Here is a 24,514-nt window from a genome sequence, read left to right as displayed (position 1 = left end):
ACCGTCCAGATCATCTTGAATCATCATTATATGGTGATTTTTGGTGTCAAGAATAAAAAATTATAGGGATTGATGGCAACTTCCAATTAATTTTGTTTATTCTATACGTGTATAATTCTTTTTTTGTATGTGGTTGTATAAAGATAGATAGCTCCGTTTTGTAACGAAGCAAAAACAAATATGACTTGGAAAAGGATTGGCTGATAAGTGTTCCCCCAATAATAAAATAAAAGAAAAAGGCAAAGGCGTTTTGTGATTGATCATGTCATCTTGACCCTTCTTTCTCTCCTACACCTCAGCATATTCGTCATCATCCACCACCATTCTGACTGACTCTTGGAATTATTATTATAACAGTTAATAATAAAATAGATGATCCACTTATTTGGCTCCTCCCGTAGGTAATCGAATAGGAGAATCATATAAGTTAAAAATAATTAGGCTGTTCTCAAATCAATCTCTCTTTTGTCATATTATCTAGACGGTCATGTGAATGGTCAAATAGACAGAAGCCACTTGGAAGTTGGAAGTATTTCTTTTTCTTACCCACATTGTTGGACTAGGCCTATAATACTGGTTTTTGATTTTTCAGCTACTCTCAAGCTTACAAACTAGCTCAATAAGTTAAGCTTTCCCTCAAAACTGTCACATAATGTGGGTTTAATCCGACCTCATTCACCAAGGTTATTCGTCCAAGTTCATCAGGTTCACCAAATATATAGGAATTTTTGCAGATATTTGTTTTCTAATCATCTTGTTCGAGTTTATCTGCAACACCAAACTAAAGCCATATCTAATTGGTAAGCAGCAATTTAGGCAAAGACATGGAACAAAAGAATTTAGTTTTGGCAAAAATTATCACATAAACAGACAAGTATAAACAGAGCAAAAACATTTACAAATATTCTTTGATTACCAACTACAGAGTTAGGTATCTCTCTCCTATATAATATTGTAGACTACATAACCTTTACTCACCAAAATTTATATCTTCTCCAATTTCTAATAATATCGTTCTAAGGGTCGAATTAGATTGATAGCTATTATAGCAAAAACCATTTAATCTCAACTGGTATCAAGAAAAATCAGGACTTGTTATACACTTATACTAACCTGACCCATGGAAAAATGGAAACCCGACTTCAATTTTCTTTGTATCAGATTGATGGATGCTCAGAGGGATAAGCTTCCGAATTGTTTGTTCCAATCCTCGTATGTACCAAGTTCTCTCAATGATACAGACGGTCTCACCTCTTGTAACGAGTTCTTGAAGTCCTACATAAATGAAACAAAAATGTCAAGAAACAAGAACGACACTACTTTTACAACATGATTTATGTTAACGTCTATTATATCTAACTACGTGTTAAGCAACGGTGGAAATGTAGTGCAACGGTCATGGTGATCAAAACAGAAATAACATAGCTAACAGTGAAAAAGCAGTTACATGAAGAAAAAACGGGGTCCGTAAAATAGTTACCACGGGTCCACGGCCATAGGGGTAAAAAAAGAAAAGAATGTAACTCGGTAGAGATACGTGTAGTGGTTCAAGACCGTTGCTATAAGAAAAGATCAGTTTTTTAAATAGTTGTGACTGGTTTTTAGGTGTCAATAAAACAATTTCGTTTAAGCTCAATTACTGTTACCTGAAAAGAGACCACTCTCATATCCTCCTTCTGCAACTTTGCTATATCTATTCCTTGTAACAAAGCTTCTCGCAGTGGTCCCATGGACGCATCTTTCACTAAGTTCTTCATGTCTGAACCAGAATAACCTAACATCAATAAAAGAAGTCAATTTATATAACGTTAGATTATGATCATAGAATTGATTTAGAATAAAAAAGAAACACAAGCTTTATGAGATGCTCGAGTGGATACCTTCAGTCATATTGCAAATGCGATCGATCTCTTCCTGTGAAAGTTTAAATAACTCGTCCTTCTCTAAAAGACTACGAACAATCCAGGCTCTTGCATCTTCACCAACAATATGCATTATGGAATTTTGGTAGTTTTTAGGGTTTAGCGTTTAAGAGACGAAATGAAGATCATAAATATTACCCTTGGAAGGTAGAGGAATATAGAGTCGCTTTGTAAGTCGCCTTCTTGCTGCTTCATCGAGCTCCTGAGGTCTATTTGTTGCACCTACGAAATTTATAACAGGAAAAATAGTTATCTACAAAGGGAAGCCATAGAGAAACACAACTTTTAGTTTATATCCCAACACCCCCTCAATATCTTCCGCAACAGTATAAGCATATTACCTATAAGCAGTATCTGCTCACTCCCACTATCAAAACCTTCCATTTCGATCAAAAACTGTGTTTTAAGACGTCTACTTGATTCGTGCTCACCTTCTGATTTTCGCTGCAATAGTGGATGGTGTTCTTAGAAAATTTAACTTAACAGGGATTTTATACGATTAGCTTAAAAAAATTGAAGGTGGAAAATACTGATCTTGTAGACCATTCAAACGCTTAACAATAGAAGGACACAGTACTCTGTTTCAAATAAGGTATAAGAACGGATATCAATTTTGATTCAACTGAATGGCTATAATGATACCTGAGAAAGAAGTGAATCTATTTCATCAACAAATATAACAGCAGGCTGTCGACAACTAGCAACCCCAAAAAGTGCCCTCACTAGCTTTTCACCCTCACCAATCTGCATTCACCAGTCTACATATTAATACTTCGTGAGGCAAATAAAGTAAGTCGGTGATTCAAATGTTCATATTCAATCATATATTACAAGAAAATATATTAATTAGTATACTAGTTCTAAATAACGAACCATTTTGAGAAAACTTTGCAAGTCCAAGTTCATACAGATTTGAGTCTTATTATGGACTGCCGCAGGGAAGAACAGAATCTTAATACACCATGATGATATATGTTTTTGTATAATGTACATGATTAGTCCACTGCGGCCACTCAATTATCTTAGGAAGTGCAACAAGAAATTAGGCCATATATACTTGGTATAACATCTGCATCTCTCGACTAGCTAAATTAGATTGAAAATCAGGGGAAAAAAATTCAAAATTAATTCTGGAAAACAGCCATGGGAAGAATAGTATAATTAAGAACACATACCCATTTGCTTGTCAATGAACTTGCTGATATGTAGAAAAAGGTTGCTTTAGCCTCTCCAGCAATAGCTTTCCCAATCATTGTTTTACCTGTGCCCTGACGATGGAATGTACTGGATAAACACAACATGTAGGCTACATGAAATTGGAAGAGCTAAGTCATGTTCTCAATTATCATGTACTTACAGGTGGGCCAAAGAGAAGAAGACCTCTTCCAGGTGAACGACAACCTTTAAATATGTCTGGACGTAATAATGGCCAAATGACCATCTCAGTGACACATTTTTTCGCATGCTCCAAGCCAGCTACAATATTGCAGAAAGATATATAGAAGTCTCGCAGATGTGTAAACAACAACAAAAGCACAGAGTTTATGTATCTATGATTACCAATGTCGTCCCAACGAACATTTGGATCCCGATCCATAATTTCATTACTGACATGTTCAATAAGACGAGGTTCCAAATTTCTCAACTTCTCGGGAAGCTCCCCATCAGGTCCATATAACATTTCCAAACTAAAAATACATGGGAAAGTCAAAAGGACAAAACATGAATGAGCACGATAACAACCTTTAAGAGTCTAAATAAGACAATCTTGATTCTGCGAAGGACTTACCAGCTCTTTGTTGTATCATCCAACGCATCATCACCCTTCCCAGAAATTCGTGCAGTCATATTCCCTGTATTTGATCCGTTGGATCTGATAGGAGGAACGAAATTACTTCGAATTCCACGACGAGGTAAACCACCTACTCTCACACCATAACCTCTATAACTTGAGTAGCTTTCACCTTGGGGTACAGAATCATTTGATGAGCCTCCTAAACCACGTCTTTGTCTTGTATCTATTTCCTTTAAACAAGAAGGTATGCTAATTGAGCAGAACTCAATAAAAGAGGAAAGAAGCAGACATGTATATAGATTATAATGATCTTAAAGCATCTCTGTACAAGATCATCCCATTCTTTTAACATTTCCCTCTTTGTTCCAAACAGTTATAAACTTGCAATCCTTTACTCTAAAAGTCGAATTCTTAGTGCGAAGGCAAAAAAAAAAAAATCTGGATTTCTCATTATCTCACAGATACTAGAATACTTTTACTTCAGCTTTTTATATCGGTAATAGAGGTTTTTGCCCTAACAATGACAAGGTGTCTCCAACTACTCTAATATTGCAATAAACAAACACTTAAGGAAAATCTACCGTAACAATGACTAGTTAAGTGGATACCAGTACCTTTTTGGTTGTTTTTTTGCAATTCTGTTATAACGCTATGTACTAAACTGTTAACGAATAATGTGAATAAGGTTTCGTTCAAAAAAAAGTTAAGTGGGTACCAATTTTCTTCTTGCAGTAACAAATCCATTCGCAGAAACATTAGTTTCTTCCTTTTGCGGCGGAGAGTTCACATTCTCATTTCTGAGGCTACTACCTTCCATATGTATACGTTTTGTGCCCAAAGTATTTGCATGAGGCTTCTCGTCCTCTTCAACTTGCAGATACTTAGAGACACCGTAGCTCTTGCGGTGATTCTGGACATAAGACTCGACCTTTTCTGAAATGACTTCGACTGAGCTGTTACTTTTGGAGTTCAACTGACTCTTTGATAAATTATTATTTGTGTTGGAGATCTTGCTACTGTACAGCGACGTTAACTTTGTCTGCGTCAAAACTTTTGAATTCTTTCTACTAAACCTCTCGTCCTCCCTGCCCATATTGCCTGTCTGGGAAAGATGGTGACCATTACCATTGCTGGAGCCTTGAACAGCGTTTGGATCGACATTAGCTGATGATTGGGGAGTCTGAAAATGAAAAGTAATTTTAATATCAGTGACATTCTTAACCAGATGACATGTTAATCTGATCTTTTGCAAGTTAGATACAATTTTATGCATCTAGTCTATCTATATCAACTATAACCATGGGAAGTATTAAGAGTTGGGGCATGTTTTAACCCGTAATTAGATTTGTCTCTGAAACTCTATTCTTTGGCTAGTATTTAGTCAATAATTTAGCAAAAATATTAGTATGTAGTACAGTATTTTTTTTATGCTTACAATCTCCCTACCATTTTATATACTTAAAGTGAAACTTCATGCCGAAACTAGAACACAAGAAAACTAAATGAAGGCATTTATTGTATTCTTCACTACTTAACTAGAGATTATAAAAGAATCTAATGCATGAGAAGAAAACCTATTATAAGATTTGAAATGTGATGGAAACCACTTAATATCCATACCAACGAATCGAAACAACTTGATGTAGATTGACGAAGGAAAGATCGAAACTGTTTTGATTGTTTAACCTTCTCGAGATCAAAGTTTCCTTCCTTGAAAAACGCAGTCCCTTCCTCAATTTTTGCTTGTACAAACGCCTGACTGAATGCATAACAATGTGAGTAGCCAATACAGACTTAAAAAAAGAGAATATCAAGAAAAGAGATATTGAAAGCTTTTTGTCTAAATTAGATGATTAAACAAGATGGAAGTTCAAGTTATAGAAAACTATCAACCTTCTTGTTCTTCTTTATATGCGAATGTGTGTGCTCTTCTATGGCCAAATCTTCTAGGTTAAATAGATTTAATGGATTATGATGAAAATATCAAGATTAAATGCCTAACTTATTTCTTAGCATAAGACGCGGTCATCAAATAAAAGGTCAAGTTCTATCAACTATTCAACTCAACTCTGAGATTTCTGAATTTTGGTTCGAAAATTATAATCAATCAAGTTTTAGAGAGAGAAATTATCATTCTATCAACCTTCTTCATACTATTCCTATGAGCGAGATCATTTGTAAGCAAATCTTCTAGGTTAACGATATCTTATGTATTAAGCTGGAGATAATATATCCTTCAAAAGCTTAAATTCCTAATTTATTCCTAAACTTAAGAACATATGAACACAAAATAAAAAACTCAAGTTCACAGTCAAGAAATTCTTGAGAGAGAGAGAGAGAGAGAGACTAACCGATCTGATTCAGTCGCAAGTGATCGATTAGCAATATCAAGCTTCGACCTAACTTCTTGACGTATTGGATTGATGAAGGTCTCATCGACGTCGTTCTTAGACTGAGAATCGAGAAACCCTAGAAGACGAAGTCCGAGGATTTGAGCGGTAGAGAAATCTTTTCTTTCAATTGCGAGATCGACACCGAATAGATGAGATTGGAGTCTTTTTATGTTATCATCGACTTCTTTTCTCCAATTACTCTCCTTCTTCTCCATTACACCGCTTCCACCTCTAACAAGACGACGACTGTGAAGATGCTGGAGTATAGCGGGAGCCCTAAACTTTACTCATTTCACCTCTTCAACATTTCGCGCCATTTTTTCACTCATTTTATACTCGTAGAAATATTTTGGGTTTTTTTGCTTTACCCCTCAAAATTAACTGGAATTGTGTTTACCCTGTCAATAGTTAGAATTGAATTTATCCATAGTTTACCCTTTAGACGGATTACTTTTGCTAAAAATGCTAAGATAATGTTTGACGTGTAGAAAAAGAATATGATATGCCGAGAATAATGATTTGGAAATGTGAGTTTTAGTAATTGTAATACCTTACTTTGGTGTCAGGTTAAGTCGAGGATATCGTTCGTAAAGACTTAGTTTGTATGTATATCATTTAATTTATGTTTTGAATTCCTTTACGGCAAAGATAGCCCTGGTATTTTGCTAAATAGTAAATCCATGCGGATAAACTCGTATACTAAGGGAGGTAAACTCTATTACAAATTAGTGTTCAAGGGGTAAGGTAAAAGAAAAAAAAACTCAATACTTTTCTACACATTTTGAGCCAATCATAGAGGCATCTGTTAAATTTTCACTATTTTTTTTATGAAATAATAAGATTGGAATGATGGCAACTCTAGCGAAGGGTGCATACATATAAAGACTCAATCAAGTCAATTTCACTGAGTATCTCGTCCTCCTGTTACATTCTTTCACAACCCTTAGTAAATGAGAGGTTGTATATAATTTAATTCAGCTTAAAGTAAGCAAGCAATTGAAACATATTAGATTTTATTTTACGTGTGTGTGTGTATGGAAAGGCTAATATATGTTTGCAAATGTATTAGCTACGTGTGGGTATTGCAGAACTTTATAATTGAATTTGCTTTTACATCTTGTTGTCCATTTTTAATTTGCTAGTTTTTTATAGGTAGGGTCCAGGCTCCGCATACTCCATGATTGGCTTGTATGGATCTTTGCCAAAATAAAGTTGGGGTGGGAGGATATATAGGTTTTGGGGCTAGGGCTCTCATTAGAATTTCCTAACTAAAGTTGTTTTTTTTTCTTCTTGTTATTTAAATTTGACTATTTTGAATCTGAATTCTCTAACTCAAATGTATGCAAAATTATTTATTCAAACAAAGCGGGACATTGAAATGCAAATAAAAACAAAAAATTCTAAAATCTTCCATTAAATTCAACCTCGAAAGTTACATTAGAATGAGAAATCTCATAAGCACTCTTCAGTTGACTTGGTCACTTCGTTGTGGTTATGATTTGGGAAAAAAGTTGTGGTTATGATTTGGGAAAAAAGTCCGAGAACCCGAAATCTGTCATAGACACTCGAGTCCGTTAGAACCCACAACTGCCCAAATTGACGAACTTAGACGGGTTTTGAACATTTTAACTAAAATAGCCCACATTATTTAACACGAGAGTCCAAATGGATAGGGAGTTTCAGAAGCCGACCAGCCCAACCCGATGAATGATATAAACTCGACCGACCAGGCCTGGACCGATCCCCGCCCCTATGTGTGGTGAGTCGGATGTGTGACGTGTCTATACCATATATTTCCTTGGCCGTTAAAGATAAAGTCCACCTTCTTAGAAGGCTTACAAAGCCCAACCCATTAACATTTCATTATTCCGTACTCCCCCAACCAAAACCCTAGAATTAAAGGGTTTTCCCATACTCCAAAATCAGTCTCTTCAGACCAGTTTTTGCCTCACCAGAATAAATTTTCAAATCAAACAATGGTATGTAGCAATCTTCCTAACAATTTATCTTCATTTATTTTTATTCAAACTTATAATATCTTATCTTGAATCTTGTCAGGTGAAGTATTCAAAGGAACCAGATAATCCCACCAAATGTGAACTTCTCTAATTTGATATTAGGGTTTTTTGTTAATTTTCTTCAAATTTTATGTGGTTTGATCTGATTTTGTTTTTTGAAATTTCCTTCTTTCAGCTTGCAAGGCTAGAGGATCAGATCTTAGGGTTCATTTTAAGGTGTGTGTATTTGAAATTAATATCTGGTTTTACAACATTATCTCTTGATTGAAATCTGGTTAAACAATTTGCCTTGTATGTTACTTGACCTAGTCACTGACTTAGATGTTAGAAATTTCACTACTGAAATACAAAGATGCCACTTTTCTGTTTCTTATCTAAATTAACTTAATTTTGCCTAAAAAGCGTAGTTGAGTTATTGAGCTCGATCGGTCTCGTGGGTAGCCTTATATGTTCGAGGAACTTGGAAGAGCTGATTGCCGTCCACCAATCTACGCGCACACACCTTTAATTTGTTTCTCGAAACCAAGATTTTTTCTCATTACCTTATCAACGAGCTACAACAGCAGCCGAAATCCTTCTCCTTTGATATTGTCTTTAATTTTTCCTTCAATTTTCATTCAAATTTCTTGCTCGAATATTCAAGGGTTTTTGCATAGCATCGCCAGATGAGAAGATAAATTTGAGACCACTAATGTCTAGATTAAGATTCTATTTTCTTGTTTAGTATATAAAACTCTGGAACGGCAGGAAAAGAAGTACTTAATTTACGACCGTGAGTAATTATTTAGTTATGTTGATCGAACTGGTTGTTATATGTGAACTTTGCATTTAAGTAGTCTATTTTCTTTTGTGGGCTTGTACAATACAAGTCCTTAAATAATCTTGTCTTCTCTGTATTTTCAGAACACAAGGGAGACAGCGTTTTCAATTAGAAAATTGCCTCTTATCAAAGCTAAGAGGTATTTGGAAGATGTGTTGGCTCACAAACAAGCCATTCCCTTCCGACGCTTTTGTGGTGGTGTTGGTAGGACCGCTCAAGCAAAAAACCGTCATTCCAACGGTCAAGGACGTTGGCCTGCTAAATCTGCAAAATTTATCCTTGATTTGCTCAAAAATGCCGAGAGCAATGCTGATGTAAGTTTCTCTCCTGAGTCCAGTCACTGGTCATACTCGGAAAAAATGTGTGTTCTTTTTCATACATCTTCTTAAACTAGAAATATTGATGTGATGATATGGTTCAAGTTTACGACAATGTTAAGTCTTAAATTGTGTTTGAGGGCAAGGAACTAAACTGTCTTCCATGGGAGATTTCCTCATTTATACTCTTTCGGTCACAGATTTAACTTAATAGACCGATACTTCCATGGAAATATTATTACACTCAAATAGTTGATAACGTCGTATTTCTTTAAATGCCACCAATTTCCATGGGAGATTTCCTCATTTATACTCTTTCGGTCACAGATTTAACTTAATAGACCGATAGTTCCATGGAAATATTATTACACTCAAATAGTTGATAACGTCGTATTTCTTTAAATGCCACCAATTTCCATGGGGGACTAAGGCAATCACACACAACCTTATGCGGGGGTATTTTTCTTTCATTAGTTAAACTTGTATATTATTTGTTTCTATTTTCGATCCCCGTATATCCATTTAAATTTTTTTTCTAAATTTTGGTACCAACGGTTGTTACAGGTGAAAGGTTTGGATGTGGATACGCTTTACATTTCTCATATTCAAGTGAACCAAGCACAGAAGCAAAGGCGTAGAACTTACCGTGCTCACGGAAGAATCAACCGTAAGTCTAATCTATACACTAGTCTTATTTTACTTCTTCTCCGCTTTTATGAGTGTGGAACTTTGGTTTGCTTGAATTACCTCTCACGGCAATATATGCGTATTTTGCACAGCTTATATGTCATCTCCTTGCCATATTGAGTTGACCTTATCTGAGAAGGAAGAACCAGTGAAGAAAGAGGTAAATGCGCCATACTAATCATCTTCCCTATTAAAAGTAAAAAATAAGCACGAAAAAGCAATGAAGTGTTCGGGTAATTAAATATAATTTTGTATCGTTTTTTGTTCTTGAAAACATCTACATTTTGTACAATCGATTATCGTTTTTCCCTTTGTATCTTAGGAGTTGCTTGAATGACTTTTTTACAGGCTGACACTCAATTGGCACCAAGGAAATCAAAGAAAGTTCTTCGTAGCGGTGCTTCATCTTAGAAAGAGAAAATAGAGATAGTTTGCGACTATTAGGAAAGAACTGAACACTTTCAGATACTATTTTTCCTTTTTTCTGTATTGAATTTGGAAATACATTTTCTCCTTACTTTTTAGATCAATGGTTCATTTCATCAAAAAAAAAAAATTTTGGCTTATGGTTCTTATGGCTTTTAGTTTAACAGAATTATTTTTTTTACTTGAGATTTTTCTGTAGCAGTAATGAGTAAGGGGAGATTTTTTCACCTTCAACATTTTGAGGAAGTTCAATCATTCCTTTAACCCTTCATCTTGTGCAACATCACGGGGCCGTGTTTGTGGGGTGCCATGTGTGACTCGGGCGATAACACAACTTCTTTGGTCGGATGCCATTTTGTCAAATACCTTTTACATGAAAGCAAACTTCAACACCTACCAAAATAACTCTCAATCGGAATTCATTCTTTCATTCATAAATATAAAAACCGATTGTCTTCATATTACCACAATCATAAATTGTTCGATTAACTCATTGGTATAAGATAAATTGGTTTTAGTCGTGATTTTTTTTTACTACCAACGCCCACCTCTATTCTTCTATCCGGGTTAGGACATGATCTTTATTCTCGAACAGGTGATATTCACCCCTCAGGACGTCTCTGTTACACAATCAGAAAAATAAGGATCCTCTGTTAATTTTTTTTTGAAAAGCTGTTAGGTTAAGACTATGGATGCGAACTTACAAATTATGTTGAAAGCAACAATGTCACAACTCTGAATGTACTCGTTTGCAGGTTCAACTGCAAGATGGTCTTCGACAAGGGAATCAACTTATTTATGCCTCATCTAATACGTATCACCTGTGCTGCTAAAATCTTACAGATGGAACTAGGAAAAGAAAAACCTTCTTGCAGAGCGAACAAAGTCTACGTTTCAATAAAGAGGGAACTGTTTCAACAAAATAAAATAAAGAGGGAACTAAAATTGGTGTTGCAGTATAAAAGGTTGCACGGACAACCATGTATTTCTTTTGAATATGAAGTACGGATCTCGTGCCATTTGAAAAGTTCTTGTATGTTATGAGATCGAGTGCACATATTGCAACAAAAGAATACACCAAAAAACAATGTTAATAACGGTTTGGCCAATGACATGTATATCTTCTTGAAAAATTTGGAGGTCACACGAATCCTATCTAGGATGATCTTAATGGTCTTTACGATCTAAAAAAATGTCTTTTTTCATGATGTATCAATACCACATTGAACATAATAACTCTTAACGTGCGGGGTACTAAAGGGTCGTTTTGACCTTCATATTTTGCAAGATTCCATTGCATATTCGCACCGTGTTGAGTTTACTACATTAAATTATTTTAATAAAATATTTATTTACCAAAATTTCCTTTTGTCATAAATGAAAAAATTCTCACTCAACAAAAGAGGGATAAATTCATTACTTTCTCTAAAGTGTCGTAACAAACGGTGGAAAATCGACTTTCTTAAGAAAATCATAACAGTTACAGAAAACTGATTGGTTACAAATTTACAATAGCTAAGAGATTGAATATTTATTGGAGAGAAGATCGGGTCAGATTTCTTTCTTTAATCAATTACTACTTTCTTAATAAACCATTATATATATGTGCATTGATTAGCAAACTTATTATTTAATTGCAAGGGAAAGAAAAAATCAAGACGATTGACAAGACAATAATAGTGATCATATCTGGAAGCCAAACCTCCTCCTCCTCCTCCTCCTCCTCCTAATTGGTATGGTGGTTCTTGGTTATGATATTTTAGTATCTGGGATACTGATCAGACTACCCGTAAAGTCATTGATGCGGTTTAAATCTATATGTATATATTGGCAATATTTAATTCAACATGATTCATACTTTCATGATTTATATTTCACACGATCTAAAAGTAACCCTATGCTCCTCATTCACAGGGCTGGTGAAATTTCTTTACGTACGATGCATTTACATGAACGCGTAGTAAATAGTCAAACTCATGATGCAGGAGCAAATGGATTTGATCATTTTAAGCCGGTAAATGGTTTGTTGTGTTTACATCGATACGAATCCATTCTAGTTTACAACATCAGTACTAGAGAGGAAATATATTTGGATTTGGATGAAAGAGCAATAAATCTCAGAGAGATAAGATATGCGGATGTAAGAGTAATGAATTTTAGCTTTGAAAGTTGTGCATTTGGATTTGATCCTATCACCAGAGTATATAAGGCTATTCACATACGGCAACCATGGCCGAGACCTACTCATCGCGATGACCTTTGCCAGATATTTACACTAGGCAAAGACGATTGTTGGAGAAGCATTGATGAGATAATACCATGTAAGCTTCACAGTGTTAAATGGGTTTATACAAATGGTTTCATATTTTGGACGCCATGCTTTGATGAAAGAGAGTTCAATCATATAGTGGCATTTGATGTTGGGAAAGAAAAATTCATAACTATCTCAACCCCTATTTATGTGAAGTACATAGATGATTTGTTAGAGGTTGACGGATGTTTATCTCTATTATATCTTGACTCGCGTTGTGACAAGTTAAAGATGTGGATACTACGTGAAGATTCATATGACAAGAGTAGTAGTAATTGGATTGAAGAAACTATTCACATTAGTTGGATATGTTGTAGGCGGGTTCTCCAAGTCCGAGCTGTTGAAGGTACAGACTTGCTTGTCATTGGACTCCAAAGAGAGAAAATTGCAAGCAATGATTTGACTTATGATTACTATCATTATGACCGGAAAAAAAAAGACATCCAAAATTGTAGAAACCTTTCATTATAAATCTCCAATCACAAGTTATGTCACAAATCTGGTTTCTCTACATAAGCCAAAATTAAACACATAGTAGACATTTATTTTTTATGTTTATTTTGTGTGTGTGTTTAAATTTCAAGTAGAAATTTCATTTATTTTTCACAATGTACATATTTTCCGCCAACAAATGACACAGAATTCATAGATATTACTATAGTTCTCTAGCGTTCATACTAACTAATGACTTGGGTTCGGGTAACCTGAGCTGACCCTTCACCAAATCTCGAGGATACGAGTAACAGACCACGACTCAGTCGAGTTACTCGGATGGACTCGGCCGAACCCCCGTCAGACTCAGCAGAGTAAGTAGATACGCTTCATATGTAATTGTGTCTGACTCAAGCTGAATCTCTCGAGTTACTCAGATAGACTCGGGCCCATGCCGACCTAAGCCTCGAATTATGTTAGAAGTCTTGGATGTGTACAAAAGCAAAAGTAAAAAGACTGACACATTCTTCACTTTGCATCCCAATTCTTAATTTTGCAGGAGCAACTAAAGTGTGGATATTTTAGAGTCCCTACTCAGATCCCCTTTAAGGGTTTATGAGTAATGGAACCATTGCTTTCAGTCTCTTCAAAGTTTGCTTAGATGCAACTATAAGTCAGATACAACAAAATGATAAACTTTGTAACTCACTTCTTAACTATAAGTTTGCTTAGTTTGCTTCCAACAGGAATCGGTTGTCAGCAGTTGGAAGGCGACTCAACACTGCAATCCACAGCGTGAAGTTAACCCTAGCTTTTGTATTTTGCTAGACCAAATCTGATCTGGCTGAAACGAGTCACCTCATTACTACAAAGAGAAATATATCAAGACTTCACTGAAAAAGTTCGCTCAATCGCAGCTAACCAAATAATAGTATCTCGTCAATCTTCAAGCTCATCTCATCGAGAATATGAAGTAGAGCTGCCAGAAAAGCTACACAGAGAAGCTAAGCTCACCCCTTTCTCTCTTTCTTATCCATCTGAAACCTATCACCGTTCCTTGGTAGACGTCCTGCAACCTGCCGGTGATCAAGCTTCATAAAAAGAAACTCTTTCTCTTATTATCGTATTCCAACCGGCAACCACTGGATTCTGGCAAAAATAATAATAGAAAACAAGGTCATAACAGTTCACAGAACAAAAGCTTAGCTGCCTCTAGCTCTCCGTCCTTACAGAGTCCCATTAATAAGAGCATTGAAGGTCATAACAGTTTGATAACATCCATATTTTTCCATCTCACTGAAATAACCAATCAATCAAACAACTATAACTATGTAATCCTAATAAAAATCCTTCTGTCTTAAACGACTCTAAAGGCTCGAGACTTTTATCAAGCCTACCCAATTTACAAAATGCATTCGACAAAAGAACATACCAAAAAACAATATAACGTTTGTCAACAACGGTTTGGCCAATGAAATGTGTATCTACTTTATAAATCTAGAGGTCACATGAATCCTATCTGGGATGATCTTAATATTCTTCACGACCCAAAAAACGTCTTTATTCATGATGTATTCATACCACATTAAACATACTAACTCTTATAGAGTGTGCAGTGTAAAAAGTGGTTCATTCTATTTGGGCGTTTGAGTCGTTTGACCTTCATCATGGTGTATTCATACCATGTTGAGTTAACATCATTAATTTATTTTTAATAAAATCTTAATTTACCAAAATTTTCGTTTTGCGATAAATGAAAATCCTCTCCGCTCAACAAACGAGGGATAAATTCTTTATCTCCACTCAACACCTTTACATCCTAAAGAAACTTCACTCGAAATTATGTCATGGAATGAGATGAGAATGAGATACAAGAAATACTTTGTGATAGATGGAATCCCTCAAAGAAAGTATAACAGATAGTCGATAGACAACTAAAGGGGACTTCAAAAACTGATTGGTTACACTAGTTAACGGGTTCAATATTTATTGGAGAGAAGATCGGGTCAGATTTCTTTATCTAACCAATTATATATTAGATTAGGTTTGAGTAATAAACCATTGTATATATATATATATATATGCATTGATTAGCAAATTTTTATTATTTAATTGCAAGGGAAAGAGAAAATCAAGAAGATTGACAAGACAAATGGTGGTTCTTGGTTATGATATTTTAGTATCTGAGATACTGATCAGACTACCAGTAAAGTCGTTGATGCGGTTTAAATCTGTATGTATATACTGGCAATACTTAATTCAACATGATTCGTACTTTCATGATTTATATTTCACACGATCTAAAAGTAACCCTATGCTCCTCGTTCATAGGGTTACTGAACTTTCTTTACATACGATGCATTTACATGAACGCGTAGTAAATAGTCAAACTCATGATGAACAAGTATACGGAGTGGATCTTGTTAAGCCCGTCAATGGCTTGTTATGTTTACATCGATTCGATTCCATTCTGGTTTACAACATCAGTACTAGAGAGAAAATAGATTTGAATTTGGATGAAAGAGTAATTAATCTCAGAGGTATATGTAGTATTTGGGGTAAAAGAGTACCGAATTTCACCATCGAAAGTTGTGCATTTGGATTTGATCGTATCACCAGAGTACATAAAGCTGTGTACATTCGACAACCATGGCCGAAAGCTACTCGTCAAGATGACGACCTTTGCCAGATATTTACACTAGGCAAAGACGATTGTTGGAGAAGCATTGATGAGATAATACCTTGGCAGCTCAACAACCATACATGGGTTTATACAAATGGTTTCATATTTTGGGAGCCATGCTTAATTACGAGGCGGCCATGCTTTCGTGAAAGAGAGTTCTATAATAAGTTTATAGTGGCATTTGATGTTGGGAAAGAAAAATTCATAACTATCTCAACCCCTATTTCCGTGGAGTACATAGTAAATGATTTGTTAGAGGTTGACGGATGTGTATCTCTGTTACATCGTGACTCGTGCTGTGACAAGTTAAAGATGTGGATACTACGTGAAGATTCATATGACAAGAGTAGTAGTAATTGGATTGAAGAAACTATTCACATTAGTGTGAAATGTCGTGAGCGGGTTCTCCAAGTTCGAGCCATTGAAGGTACAGACTTACTTGTCATTGGACTCAAAAGAGGTCCAATTACAAGGAATGGAGTAAGTTGTGATTACTATCATTATGACCGGAAAAGGAAGACATCCAAAATTGTAGAAACCTTTGATTGGAGATCACCAACCACAAGTTATGTCACAAATCTGGTTTCTCTACATAAGCCAAAATAAAAACACATAATAGACATTTATTTTCCGTGTTTTATCTTGCGTGCATGCGAGTTTAGGTTTTTAGTATGGTTTTCATTTATTTTTCAGAATGTATGTATTTTCCGCCAAGAAATGACTCAGAATTCATAGATATTACTATAGTTCTCTAGCATCCATACTAACTAATGACTTGGTCTCGATACTAACTAATGAGTTGTGTTCGGGTGGATATTTTCGAGGTTTTACTATTAAATCTCTCGAAATTTCTTTTCACCCAGAACCTTTCCTAATCGAGAACCTCTCCCATCTCTTCACTCCCATTTTCATGAACGATGAAAGAGTCCCCGTACTCAGATCCCCTTGAAGGGTTTAAGGAGTAATGGAACCATTGCTTTCAAAGTTTGCATAGATGCAACTACAAGTCAGATGCAACAAAATGATAAACTTTATAACTCACTTCTTAACTATATAGGAGAAACTCCATCCAACAGGAATCGGTTGAAACGAGTCACGTCAATCTTCAAGCTCATCTCATCGAGAATATGAACAAGTACAGCTGCCAGAGAAGCTACACAGAGATTCAGCGAAGCTAAGCTCACCCCTTTCTCTCTTTCTTATCCGTCTAAAACCTATCACCATTCGTTGGTAGACGTCCCTGAACTACTTCGTAGGATAAATCTTGATGGCAACTACTTCATTACATAGGATAAATCTTGATGGCAACTACTTCCACCGAGACTCGATCCCTAGACCTCATAGGTTTAAGAGGAGTGTCCAATCGTTACACCAAAGGGTGGTGGACTTGAATCCATTGATATTAGAACTAGTGTTTCAATTATAGTTCTTTAACATTCACAGTAACTAATAACATGGGTTTGGGCTCAGGTAGCAATTATAGTTCTTTAACATTCACAGTAACTAATGACATGGGTTTGGGCTCAGGTAGCCGAGTTTACCCTCCACCAAACCTCGAGGACACGGTTTCTGCGAGTAACTGACTACGACTCAGCCGGGTTATTCGGATGGACTCGGCCAAACCCTGCCAGACTCGACAAAGTAAGTAGATTAGGAGAAACCCAAGGCTTGAGTTATTTAGAGTACAAAAATGCTACATTAACGAAGCATTTTGACGGATTGCTTTGCCAGAATGACATGGCATCTTTTTTTCTGAAATTTTGACCAAATGTGAAGGTTGTAAGATGACAAGGTTCGCTCGTGATTACCAGAAAAAAACAAGTTATATGCTCTAATCATGAAATTTGAATTTTAAAAGAAATTGAATCTGATACTCCAAAATAAATTCATTGTCTTCATATTACCACAAAATAAATTGTTTGACTAACTGGTAGGTTTAAGATCAATTGGTATTAGTCACCATTTTTACTACAACACCAGCCTCTATTCTCCTATCCACCTTAGAACGCGATCTTTATTCTTGAACAAATTCTATTCATCCCTCCCTCGGAGCTCTCTGTTGCACAACCAGAAAAATAAGGAAAAGATCCTCCGCTAAAATTTTATGAAAATAGTTCAACCTGTTAGGTTAAGAATATGGATGTGAACTTACAGATTTTGTTGAAAGCAACAATGTCACAGCTCTGAATGTACTCGTTTGCAGGTTCAACTGTAAGATGGTCTTCGACAAGGGAATCAATTGATACCAAGTCATCCACAACCGTCAACATAATTTGCAACTTCTTAATTCCGTATCCAACTGGTACAAGTTTCGCTGCATTCAGATATATTTAAAATTTAGAATGCTTCCACTACATATATGTGTGTGCCCATATCTGAACAGGAGAGAGAGAGAGAGAGAGAGAGAGACTTACAGGCTCCCCAGGTCAACCCTTCCATCTGGACACTTCTGACGGCTTCTTCAAGCTTTTTCATGTCTGTCTCATCATCCCATGGCTTCACGTCCAACAAAACAGAGGACTTCCCAGCTAAAGGTTTAACACGAACATAGAAAAAAGGGATATCAGCAAGGAGGTTGCATAATTATCTTGCAAAAGAGAGAGCAAGGAATTCTGAAATAGTAGAGATGGTATCTACACTAACATTCTTTCTTTTTCCCAGATGCCTTGACGGCGGCTGCACGTTCTTCAGATGCTTTCTTTTCCTCCTCGGTCTCTTCACCGAAAAGGTCGACATCATCATCATCGTCATCCTCCTCAACTGGCGCCTGAAACCAAGAGTGGGTTACATAAATGAGAAATAGAGAATCACCAAGAATAGCATCGACAATAAAAACGCATTGAAGTGTAACTATTAATATAGTATCACTACAACTGATAACATAACAGCAAAATAAATAAACTTTAAAGATGATCATCGTACTACGGTACAACACCAAGATCGAAAGATAACCTGATCTGTCGTTAATCAGATAATAGTTTCTGAATCGATAATTTCTGTTCCTAAACTAGAACACAAGTAATAGTGTTAATACTAAATAACTTTGCCAGTCAAACATGGTAGCAGGTTTCAAGTGATACCCAGACTATCCTAAAACGGGTGTGCTAGCTACTAAACTTATGATCCAGTTTTGTAGAATATCGTATCTTAGTAAGTAGCTATAAAGCTAGGGTCACTTCATATCGCTGATATCGTGATATATGATTTATCAACCCTTCGTCGAAAAAAAGATTTAGTTATATTTTCTATTGCTCTCTGGCTTTCAACAAAAAAAAACTGCATAGGTGACCACTGAAAAGTACGCGGGCTATTACACAATCCAATGTTAAAAAAAACGTTTTCCCAATTCAAGCCTGTGGTTTGCTCCGAAAAAACGATGCACCGCCTTGAGGCATATGCCCCAGTGTGGAAAAGCCATACTTCAAATCTTGTAGAAAAACATAGCCTTTTTCACTTTGCTGCAATAATATAAAGCCTTGCATGTTTAACAAACAAGATATATAAAGGTTTTTACTTCTTGTGTTACATAAACTTAATCGATGCTTGTAAGTTTTGTTTTTTCTGTAGATGTGTATGTCTCGACTCTCGAGCGCTAAAATATTAAGCGTAGGGGATGTGATTGTGGGACATAAGAAGTAAGCAGATTACAAACCTTAGCATCAGCTCCAGAAGGGGTTGCAACAGCCTCTTCAACAACAGGTGCAAATCCCTCCACAGTGACACCCTGACCTTCACCAGATACACCACTGGAGTGGAAGAACTATTAATACCTTGAAAAGATACAAAAAGAGCGAAAAATATGACAAGATAAGCAAAGAATATGTAGTTCTTACGAGATCCTTAAAAGCGCAGTAATATGGTTGTACCACCTAAATACATTCACATATTCCGAAGAAGGGGCCTTTGACAAAGCTGCATGGATAGTAATATCATCCTTTGAAGCTTGGTATCTAAAACAACAACAGAGTAAAATCATAAATTTACTTATAAATTTACAAAAACAATCAACGGATTACCAATATAAGATACTAAAGGCTTACCCAGTGATGTAACTCCGGGAGAGAAGATACTTGTCGAGTTTCTCAAGGCCGGAAGCAGAGTTGAGGTTATTGAACGATACTGCCATTGCTAATATGCTAAAAATCAGAAAACAAATTTACAAGACCATTAGTTGAGTTCATGAAAATCTCCATATCAAATAATTACTAACAACACAAAAACAATAATGATTGGCCCCAGACGAAAGCTGGCCGGTATCTGACTTAGACTGACATATACAGCCGTCCCCTGTTTCTCTCTCTCTTAACTCTGTATGGAGAAATCTGACTGCCCACATCCAATTTCGACCAAATTTGGCTTTCGTATGAGAAAACTATTTCAGGCATTCTATTAGCTTTGATACTATAATTACATTAGAAAAAAAAAGGATTTTGAAGAGTTAACAACCATGAGGACATATCAAATAAGATATTAATCTATAATCCTCATTACACAGATCTCAATAGGATAATCAAAGAAATCATCCAGCTAATATTACTAATCGTGAAATTCAAATACTCCATAACGAAGTCTCTGTGAAATTCTTCTAATACTTTCATAAAATAATATTTTCTTCATCTACATCAAAATCTAACACTGAAAATAACTCATCCGATGCACAATTCCACAACAGATCTTACTTTCCTATACTTTTTTCCCGCCAATAAAAAGCATCATAATTAACAAACAAACCGAAAATTCAACAAATACTTACAAAATTTAGAAGAATCATCAAATCATTATCATACAAAACAACTAATCCTCCATGAAAGTACTGATACAGAGAAGAAGTGAGCTTACCTCTTATGAACTTCGATCGAGCAAATTCCTTTAGAGTAAGTTGTTTTGTTAGGGTTTTGGTGAAATTGATACCCGTCTATTTATAGAGATAATGGGCTACGTCGGGTTGGGCTTGGATAGTCCGGTTCCGAATAGTAAATAAATCGGCACATTTTTTTTTTGAGTTAATTCCTATATGACCCCCTACTTTGTGACCAGCTTCTTTTATGGACCTCTTTTTTTCGTAAATTAAAATATGACCCCCTATTTTCATGGAAATGTCCTAACTACCCTTACTTTAAATCTTTTTTCAAAATAAAATCAAAAAAACAAACATAATTCCACCTCACTTCCCTCTCTACCACTTATCTCTCTCCACCTCACCTCTCTTCCCAAATCATCTTTCTCTCTCTCCAACTCACCTCTCTCTCTCTCTCCACCTCACTCTATCTTCTCCGATGAAGGTCGCCGGCCGGAAAATTTTCCGGTCGGCGACCTTCATCGGAGAAGATAGAGTGAGGTGGAGAGAGAGAGAGGTGAGGTGGAGAGAGAAAAAGGTGAGTTGGAGAGAGAGAAAGGTGATTTGGGAAGAGAGGTGAGGTGGAGAGAGATAAGTGGTGGAGAGGGAAGTGAGGTGAAATTATGTTTGTTTTTTTTATTTGTTCAACTAACAGAACAAATACCTTCATAAAAAAAAACTGACAGAACAAATAAATCGGCACATTAGAGCTTATGTCCCCCCAAATATAATCACACCATTCTCAGAGCGAAAGTTAGAGTTTTTTTTCTGGATCATTAGATTTTCTACATCAAGGTTGAAGTAGCAGGTCGATAAGTATGTCTAGGGTTTATGTTGGAAATTTGGATCCAGAAGTTTCAGAATGTGAACTTAGACATAAATTCAGTGTCTATGGTATGGTTCGTAGTGTCTGGTGATGTAGTAAATTACCAAGTCATGCTTTTGTTAAGTTTTATTGTTATAGTGATGATGTAGATGCAGTCCGTGTTTTGAATGAGAAGAACGGTTTGCGTGCCGAACTTTCTTCTGGACGTGGTGGTGGTGGACGTGGTGGAGGTGAGGGTTTGAAGTGTGTTCGGCCTAGCCATTTTTCTCCGGAATGTCGCTCACGTGGTGATTCACTGGGCATGGTAGCAGGTAGGCGCAGTAGGAGCCCTAGTCCCCGACGTCGTAGGAGCCCTAGTCCCCGACGTCGTAGGAGCCCTAGTCCTCGACTTCGTAAGAGCCCTAGTCCCCCACTTCGTAGGAGCCCTAGTCCCCGACGTCGTAGGAGCCCTAGTCCCGTTCGCCTTAGGAGCCCTAGTCCCCGACGTGGTAGGAGCCCTAGCTATCGGAGGAGTTATAGCCCACCCCGTTGAAGGAGATCTCCACGGCATCGTAGTGTAACACCCTCGTCCTAGTTGTAATTATAGGAGGGATAACCGTCAAGAGAGGAGCTGAACACAAAGTGGTCGTGTCTTGGACTTCTAATGGTATAGCTATTAATCTACAAAGAAATGAGAATGATTCGAGGACTCGAGTTATTATTGATCTAACTTTTATGACCGTTTGAGTAGAATTGGAGTCGTTCAACAAAAAAAAATAAAGAGTAGAATTGGAGTGTTAAGAATTTTTTTTTGACTAATCTTTACATATTTTGGGTTTTTACTGCACACAATTTGTGATTTATGTTGAGCTAGGATGGCGCCAATGACGGGACTACTTCTCTGGGTTTTTTTAGCATCTACTTCTGGTATATTAGGCGCCTTAATAATGATCTGTAAGGTGTAATTCTCGACTACAAAGAAATGCCTTTTTTCCTTCTTTTTTACAATGAAAACTATGTGAATTACTAACATTTTGGGTTTTTAGCCCAATAAAATAGAAATGTCAAGTTTTCCTCAAGAAAATAAAATAAAATAAACAACTTGACATTCCTCATAAAAGAAATGTCAAGTTTACCAACTATATGTTTAGTCAGGATTGAGGTCGCTTTGATACACTAAGATCGGATTTTACCCACAACAAAAGAATGTTGATTGTCAAGAATAAGTCACTTAGATACACTAAGAGGGTGTTTGATTTTTTAGCACTTACAAGTGCTACCACTTACTAAGTGATTATCACTTAGTAAGTGATATCACTTGTAAGTGATATGACGTTTGTTTTCTATCACTTGTAGGTGCTTGATTTTTGTTTTTATATTAATTCTAAATGTCACAAAAATGAGAAATTGTCTATTTTGACCTTAAAGTATTTACATATTAGCATTTCATACTAATTTATTATGCTCGTGAGTTTGGGTACAAGAGAATTACGATTTCAGTTAAAAAAAAAAAGAGAATTACGATTTATGAATACTTTATGTTGAAAATATTAACCTCAAGTAGTTAAAAATTATGAAGGAGAAAGACCTTACGTTGCATGATGGAGTTTGGGTGGTTCCGTGATTAATGAAGGAAGAGATGTGAAAAAATTTAAGAAAAAAACTTAGGTGAAGAATGAGTAAAGAAGGAAAAGGGTCATTGATAAAGTCATAAAAAGATTTTTTACTTATCAATTGTTTAAGATTTTCTGTTTAGTTATAATTATATTGGTAATTATTATATTCGGTAGGGATAGAAATGTCATTTGTAGCACTTAGAAAGTAAGTGCAAAAAATAAGCTCCAAATTAGAGCTTACTTTTTTGCACTTACTTTGACCCCACTTACAAGTGATATTCACTTATTAAGTGAAAAAACAAACGGCCTAAAATTGGCGGTCCGCACTTATTAAGTGAAAATCACTTAATAAGTGCAAAAATCAAACACCCTCTAAGATTGGGTTTGACACACGGCAAAATAACGTTGATTATCAAGAGTGACAGCCTCATGTTGTTTAGTTCTGTCGGAATTATGTTCAGGAGATGCTGATTTTGTCCGTATATACTTCTTTACTAATTCGAGTGAGAGGGGAACGCAAATCAACTCACGTACTAGAACAAATTATTCACTTTTTCGTGGTTTAATACGAGGCAAACTCTTGTGACATCTGTTACTAATATAGATACCAAACATAATAGATATGAATGAAAATGAGAGAGAAGAGACAACTAAAAACTTTCTGAAGAAAATCGTAAATGGAATGTTGAAAGACGAGACAACATAAATTATTCTGAGAATTTTAAAAGGAATCTCGACATATGACATAACTGAAATTTTTAATAATTTTCAAATGAAATCCTGTCACGATAGGCAACTGGAATTCTTAGGAGAATCAAAAGTGGGATACGACAACTGAGAAGTATGAAATGGAATCCCGACAAATAAAATAATGAGAATTCTTAGAAAAAAATTAAATGGAAATCCCCGACAGAATAGACAACTGCAATTCTCAAGAGAATCTAAAATGTGACCAGATATACATGAGAATTATAAATGGAATTCTGACAAACAAGACAATTCAATTTTCTAGAAGAAATTTAAATGGAAATCCTGACAGGATAGACAATTGCAATATTAGGAAAATGTAAAACGGTATCAGACACACGAGATTTATAAATGAAATACTGACAAACAAACAACCACAATTCTTGGGAGAAATTTAAATGAAATCCGACAAAAGACATAACTAGAATTCTCTAGATTTCTAAATAGAATCCGACAAGACAACTGGAATTACTCACAAAATCCTGGAGTGACTGAGAGGATTTCATATCGGTCAAATTAACTTAGCAAACGTCTACCTTCTAGATATCCCCATTAGATCCTTTCTAAAAAGCAAAGTCCACATAAAATCGATACAATCCATTAAAAAATAAAAATACAATGTGTTCTTAGATCCTAACCGTTAAACCATCGGTTGAATAAACGGTCAACGAGTTACTGTTGCTATTTTGCTAATAGGCAACCCGA

At 35.9% G+C, this 24,514-nt stretch overlaps 4 protein-coding genes and 1 pseudogene across 5 annotated transcripts; 3 read left to right on the top strand and 2 right to left on the bottom strand.

Annotated features, from left to right (window-relative positions):
• Window positions 1-348: 348 nt before the first annotated feature.
• LOC147553462 (P-loop containing nucleoside triphosphate hydrolases superfamily protein) lies at window positions 349-6,566 on the bottom strand. 2 transcript variants are annotated; one of them, XR_015236735.1, is made up of 14 exons: window positions 6,069-6,566; window positions 5,338-5,476; window positions 4,433-4,897; window positions 3,712-3,947; window positions 3,483-3,610; window positions 3,280-3,398; window positions 3,098-3,190; window positions 2,565-2,666; window positions 2,264-2,366; window positions 2,061-2,144; window positions 1,881-1,976; window positions 1,647-1,774; window positions 1,114-1,275; window positions 349-781 (listed from the first exon to the last, which is right to left on the bottom strand). XR_015236735.1 is itself a non-coding variant. In XM_086665313.1 (13 exons), exons 1-13 carry the CDS (start codon window positions 6,323-6,325, stop codon window positions 1,174-1,176), a joined length of 2,052 nt encoding a protein of 683 aa, XP_086521439.1. In that variant the 5' UTR covers window positions 6,326-6,566; the 3' UTR covers window positions 844-1,173. The 2 variants fall into 2 exon arrangements, 1 of the variants encoding a protein (XP_086521439.1); XM_086665313.1 differs by lacking the exon at window positions 349-781 and having other exon boundaries at window positions 844-1,275.
• A 1,344-nt stretch (window positions 6,567-7,910) lies between these two features.
• LOC147553461 (large ribosomal subunit protein uL22-like) lies at window positions 7,911-10,476 on the top strand. The gene is made up of 7 exons (XM_086670956.1): window positions 7,911-8,089; window positions 8,169-8,205; window positions 8,304-8,344; window positions 9,032-9,262; window positions 9,830-9,932; window positions 10,045-10,112; window positions 10,301-10,476. Exons 1-7 carry the CDS (start codon window positions 8,087-8,089, stop codon window positions 10,361-10,363), a joined length of 546 nt encoding a protein of 181 aa, XP_086527082.1. The 5' UTR covers window positions 7,911-8,086; the 3' UTR covers window positions 10,364-10,476.
• Window positions 10,477-12,074: 1,598 nt separating this feature from the next.
• On the top strand, window positions 12,075-13,300 carry LOC147553460 (putative F-box protein At4g38870). Its single transcript, XM_086665430.1, has one exon. It carries the CDS (start codon window positions 12,114-12,116, stop codon window positions 13,158-13,160), a length of 1,047 nt encoding a protein of 348 aa, XP_086521556.1. The 5' UTR covers window positions 12,075-12,113; the 3' UTR covers window positions 13,161-13,300.
• Window positions 13,301-17,631: 4,331 nt separating this feature from the next.
• LOC147553459 (elongation factor 1-delta-like) lies at window positions 17,632-20,740 on the bottom strand. The gene is made up of 8 exons (XM_086665428.1): window positions 20,644-20,740; window positions 19,845-19,940; window positions 19,638-19,754; window positions 19,457-19,550; window positions 18,448-18,571; window positions 18,219-18,332; window positions 17,957-18,118; window positions 17,632-17,860 (listed from the first exon to the last, which is right to left on the bottom strand). Coding segments are annotated over exons 2-8 (699 nt in total). The 5' UTR covers window positions 19,931-19,940; window positions 20,644-20,740; the 3' UTR covers window positions 17,632-17,858.
• Window positions 20,741-21,459: 719 nt separating this feature from the next.
• On the top strand, window positions 21,460-21,999 carry LOC147553458 (serine/arginine-rich splicing factor RSZ22A-like; annotated as a pseudogene).
• Window positions 22,000-24,514: the final 2,515 nt, after the last annotated feature.

The sequence above is a fragment of the Eschscholzia californica genome, unplaced genomic scaffold, assembly GCF_041429995.1.
Source record: "Eschscholzia californica isolate CP2 unplaced genomic scaffold, dmEscCali1.0.p SCAF_3, whole genome shotgun sequence".
Lineage (NCBI taxonomy): Eukaryota > Viridiplantae > Streptophyta > Magnoliopsida > Ranunculales > Papaveraceae > Eschscholzia > Eschscholzia californica.
Note: the sequence above shows the minus strand (reverse complement) of the source record. Positions and strands in the feature narration are given on the sequence as shown.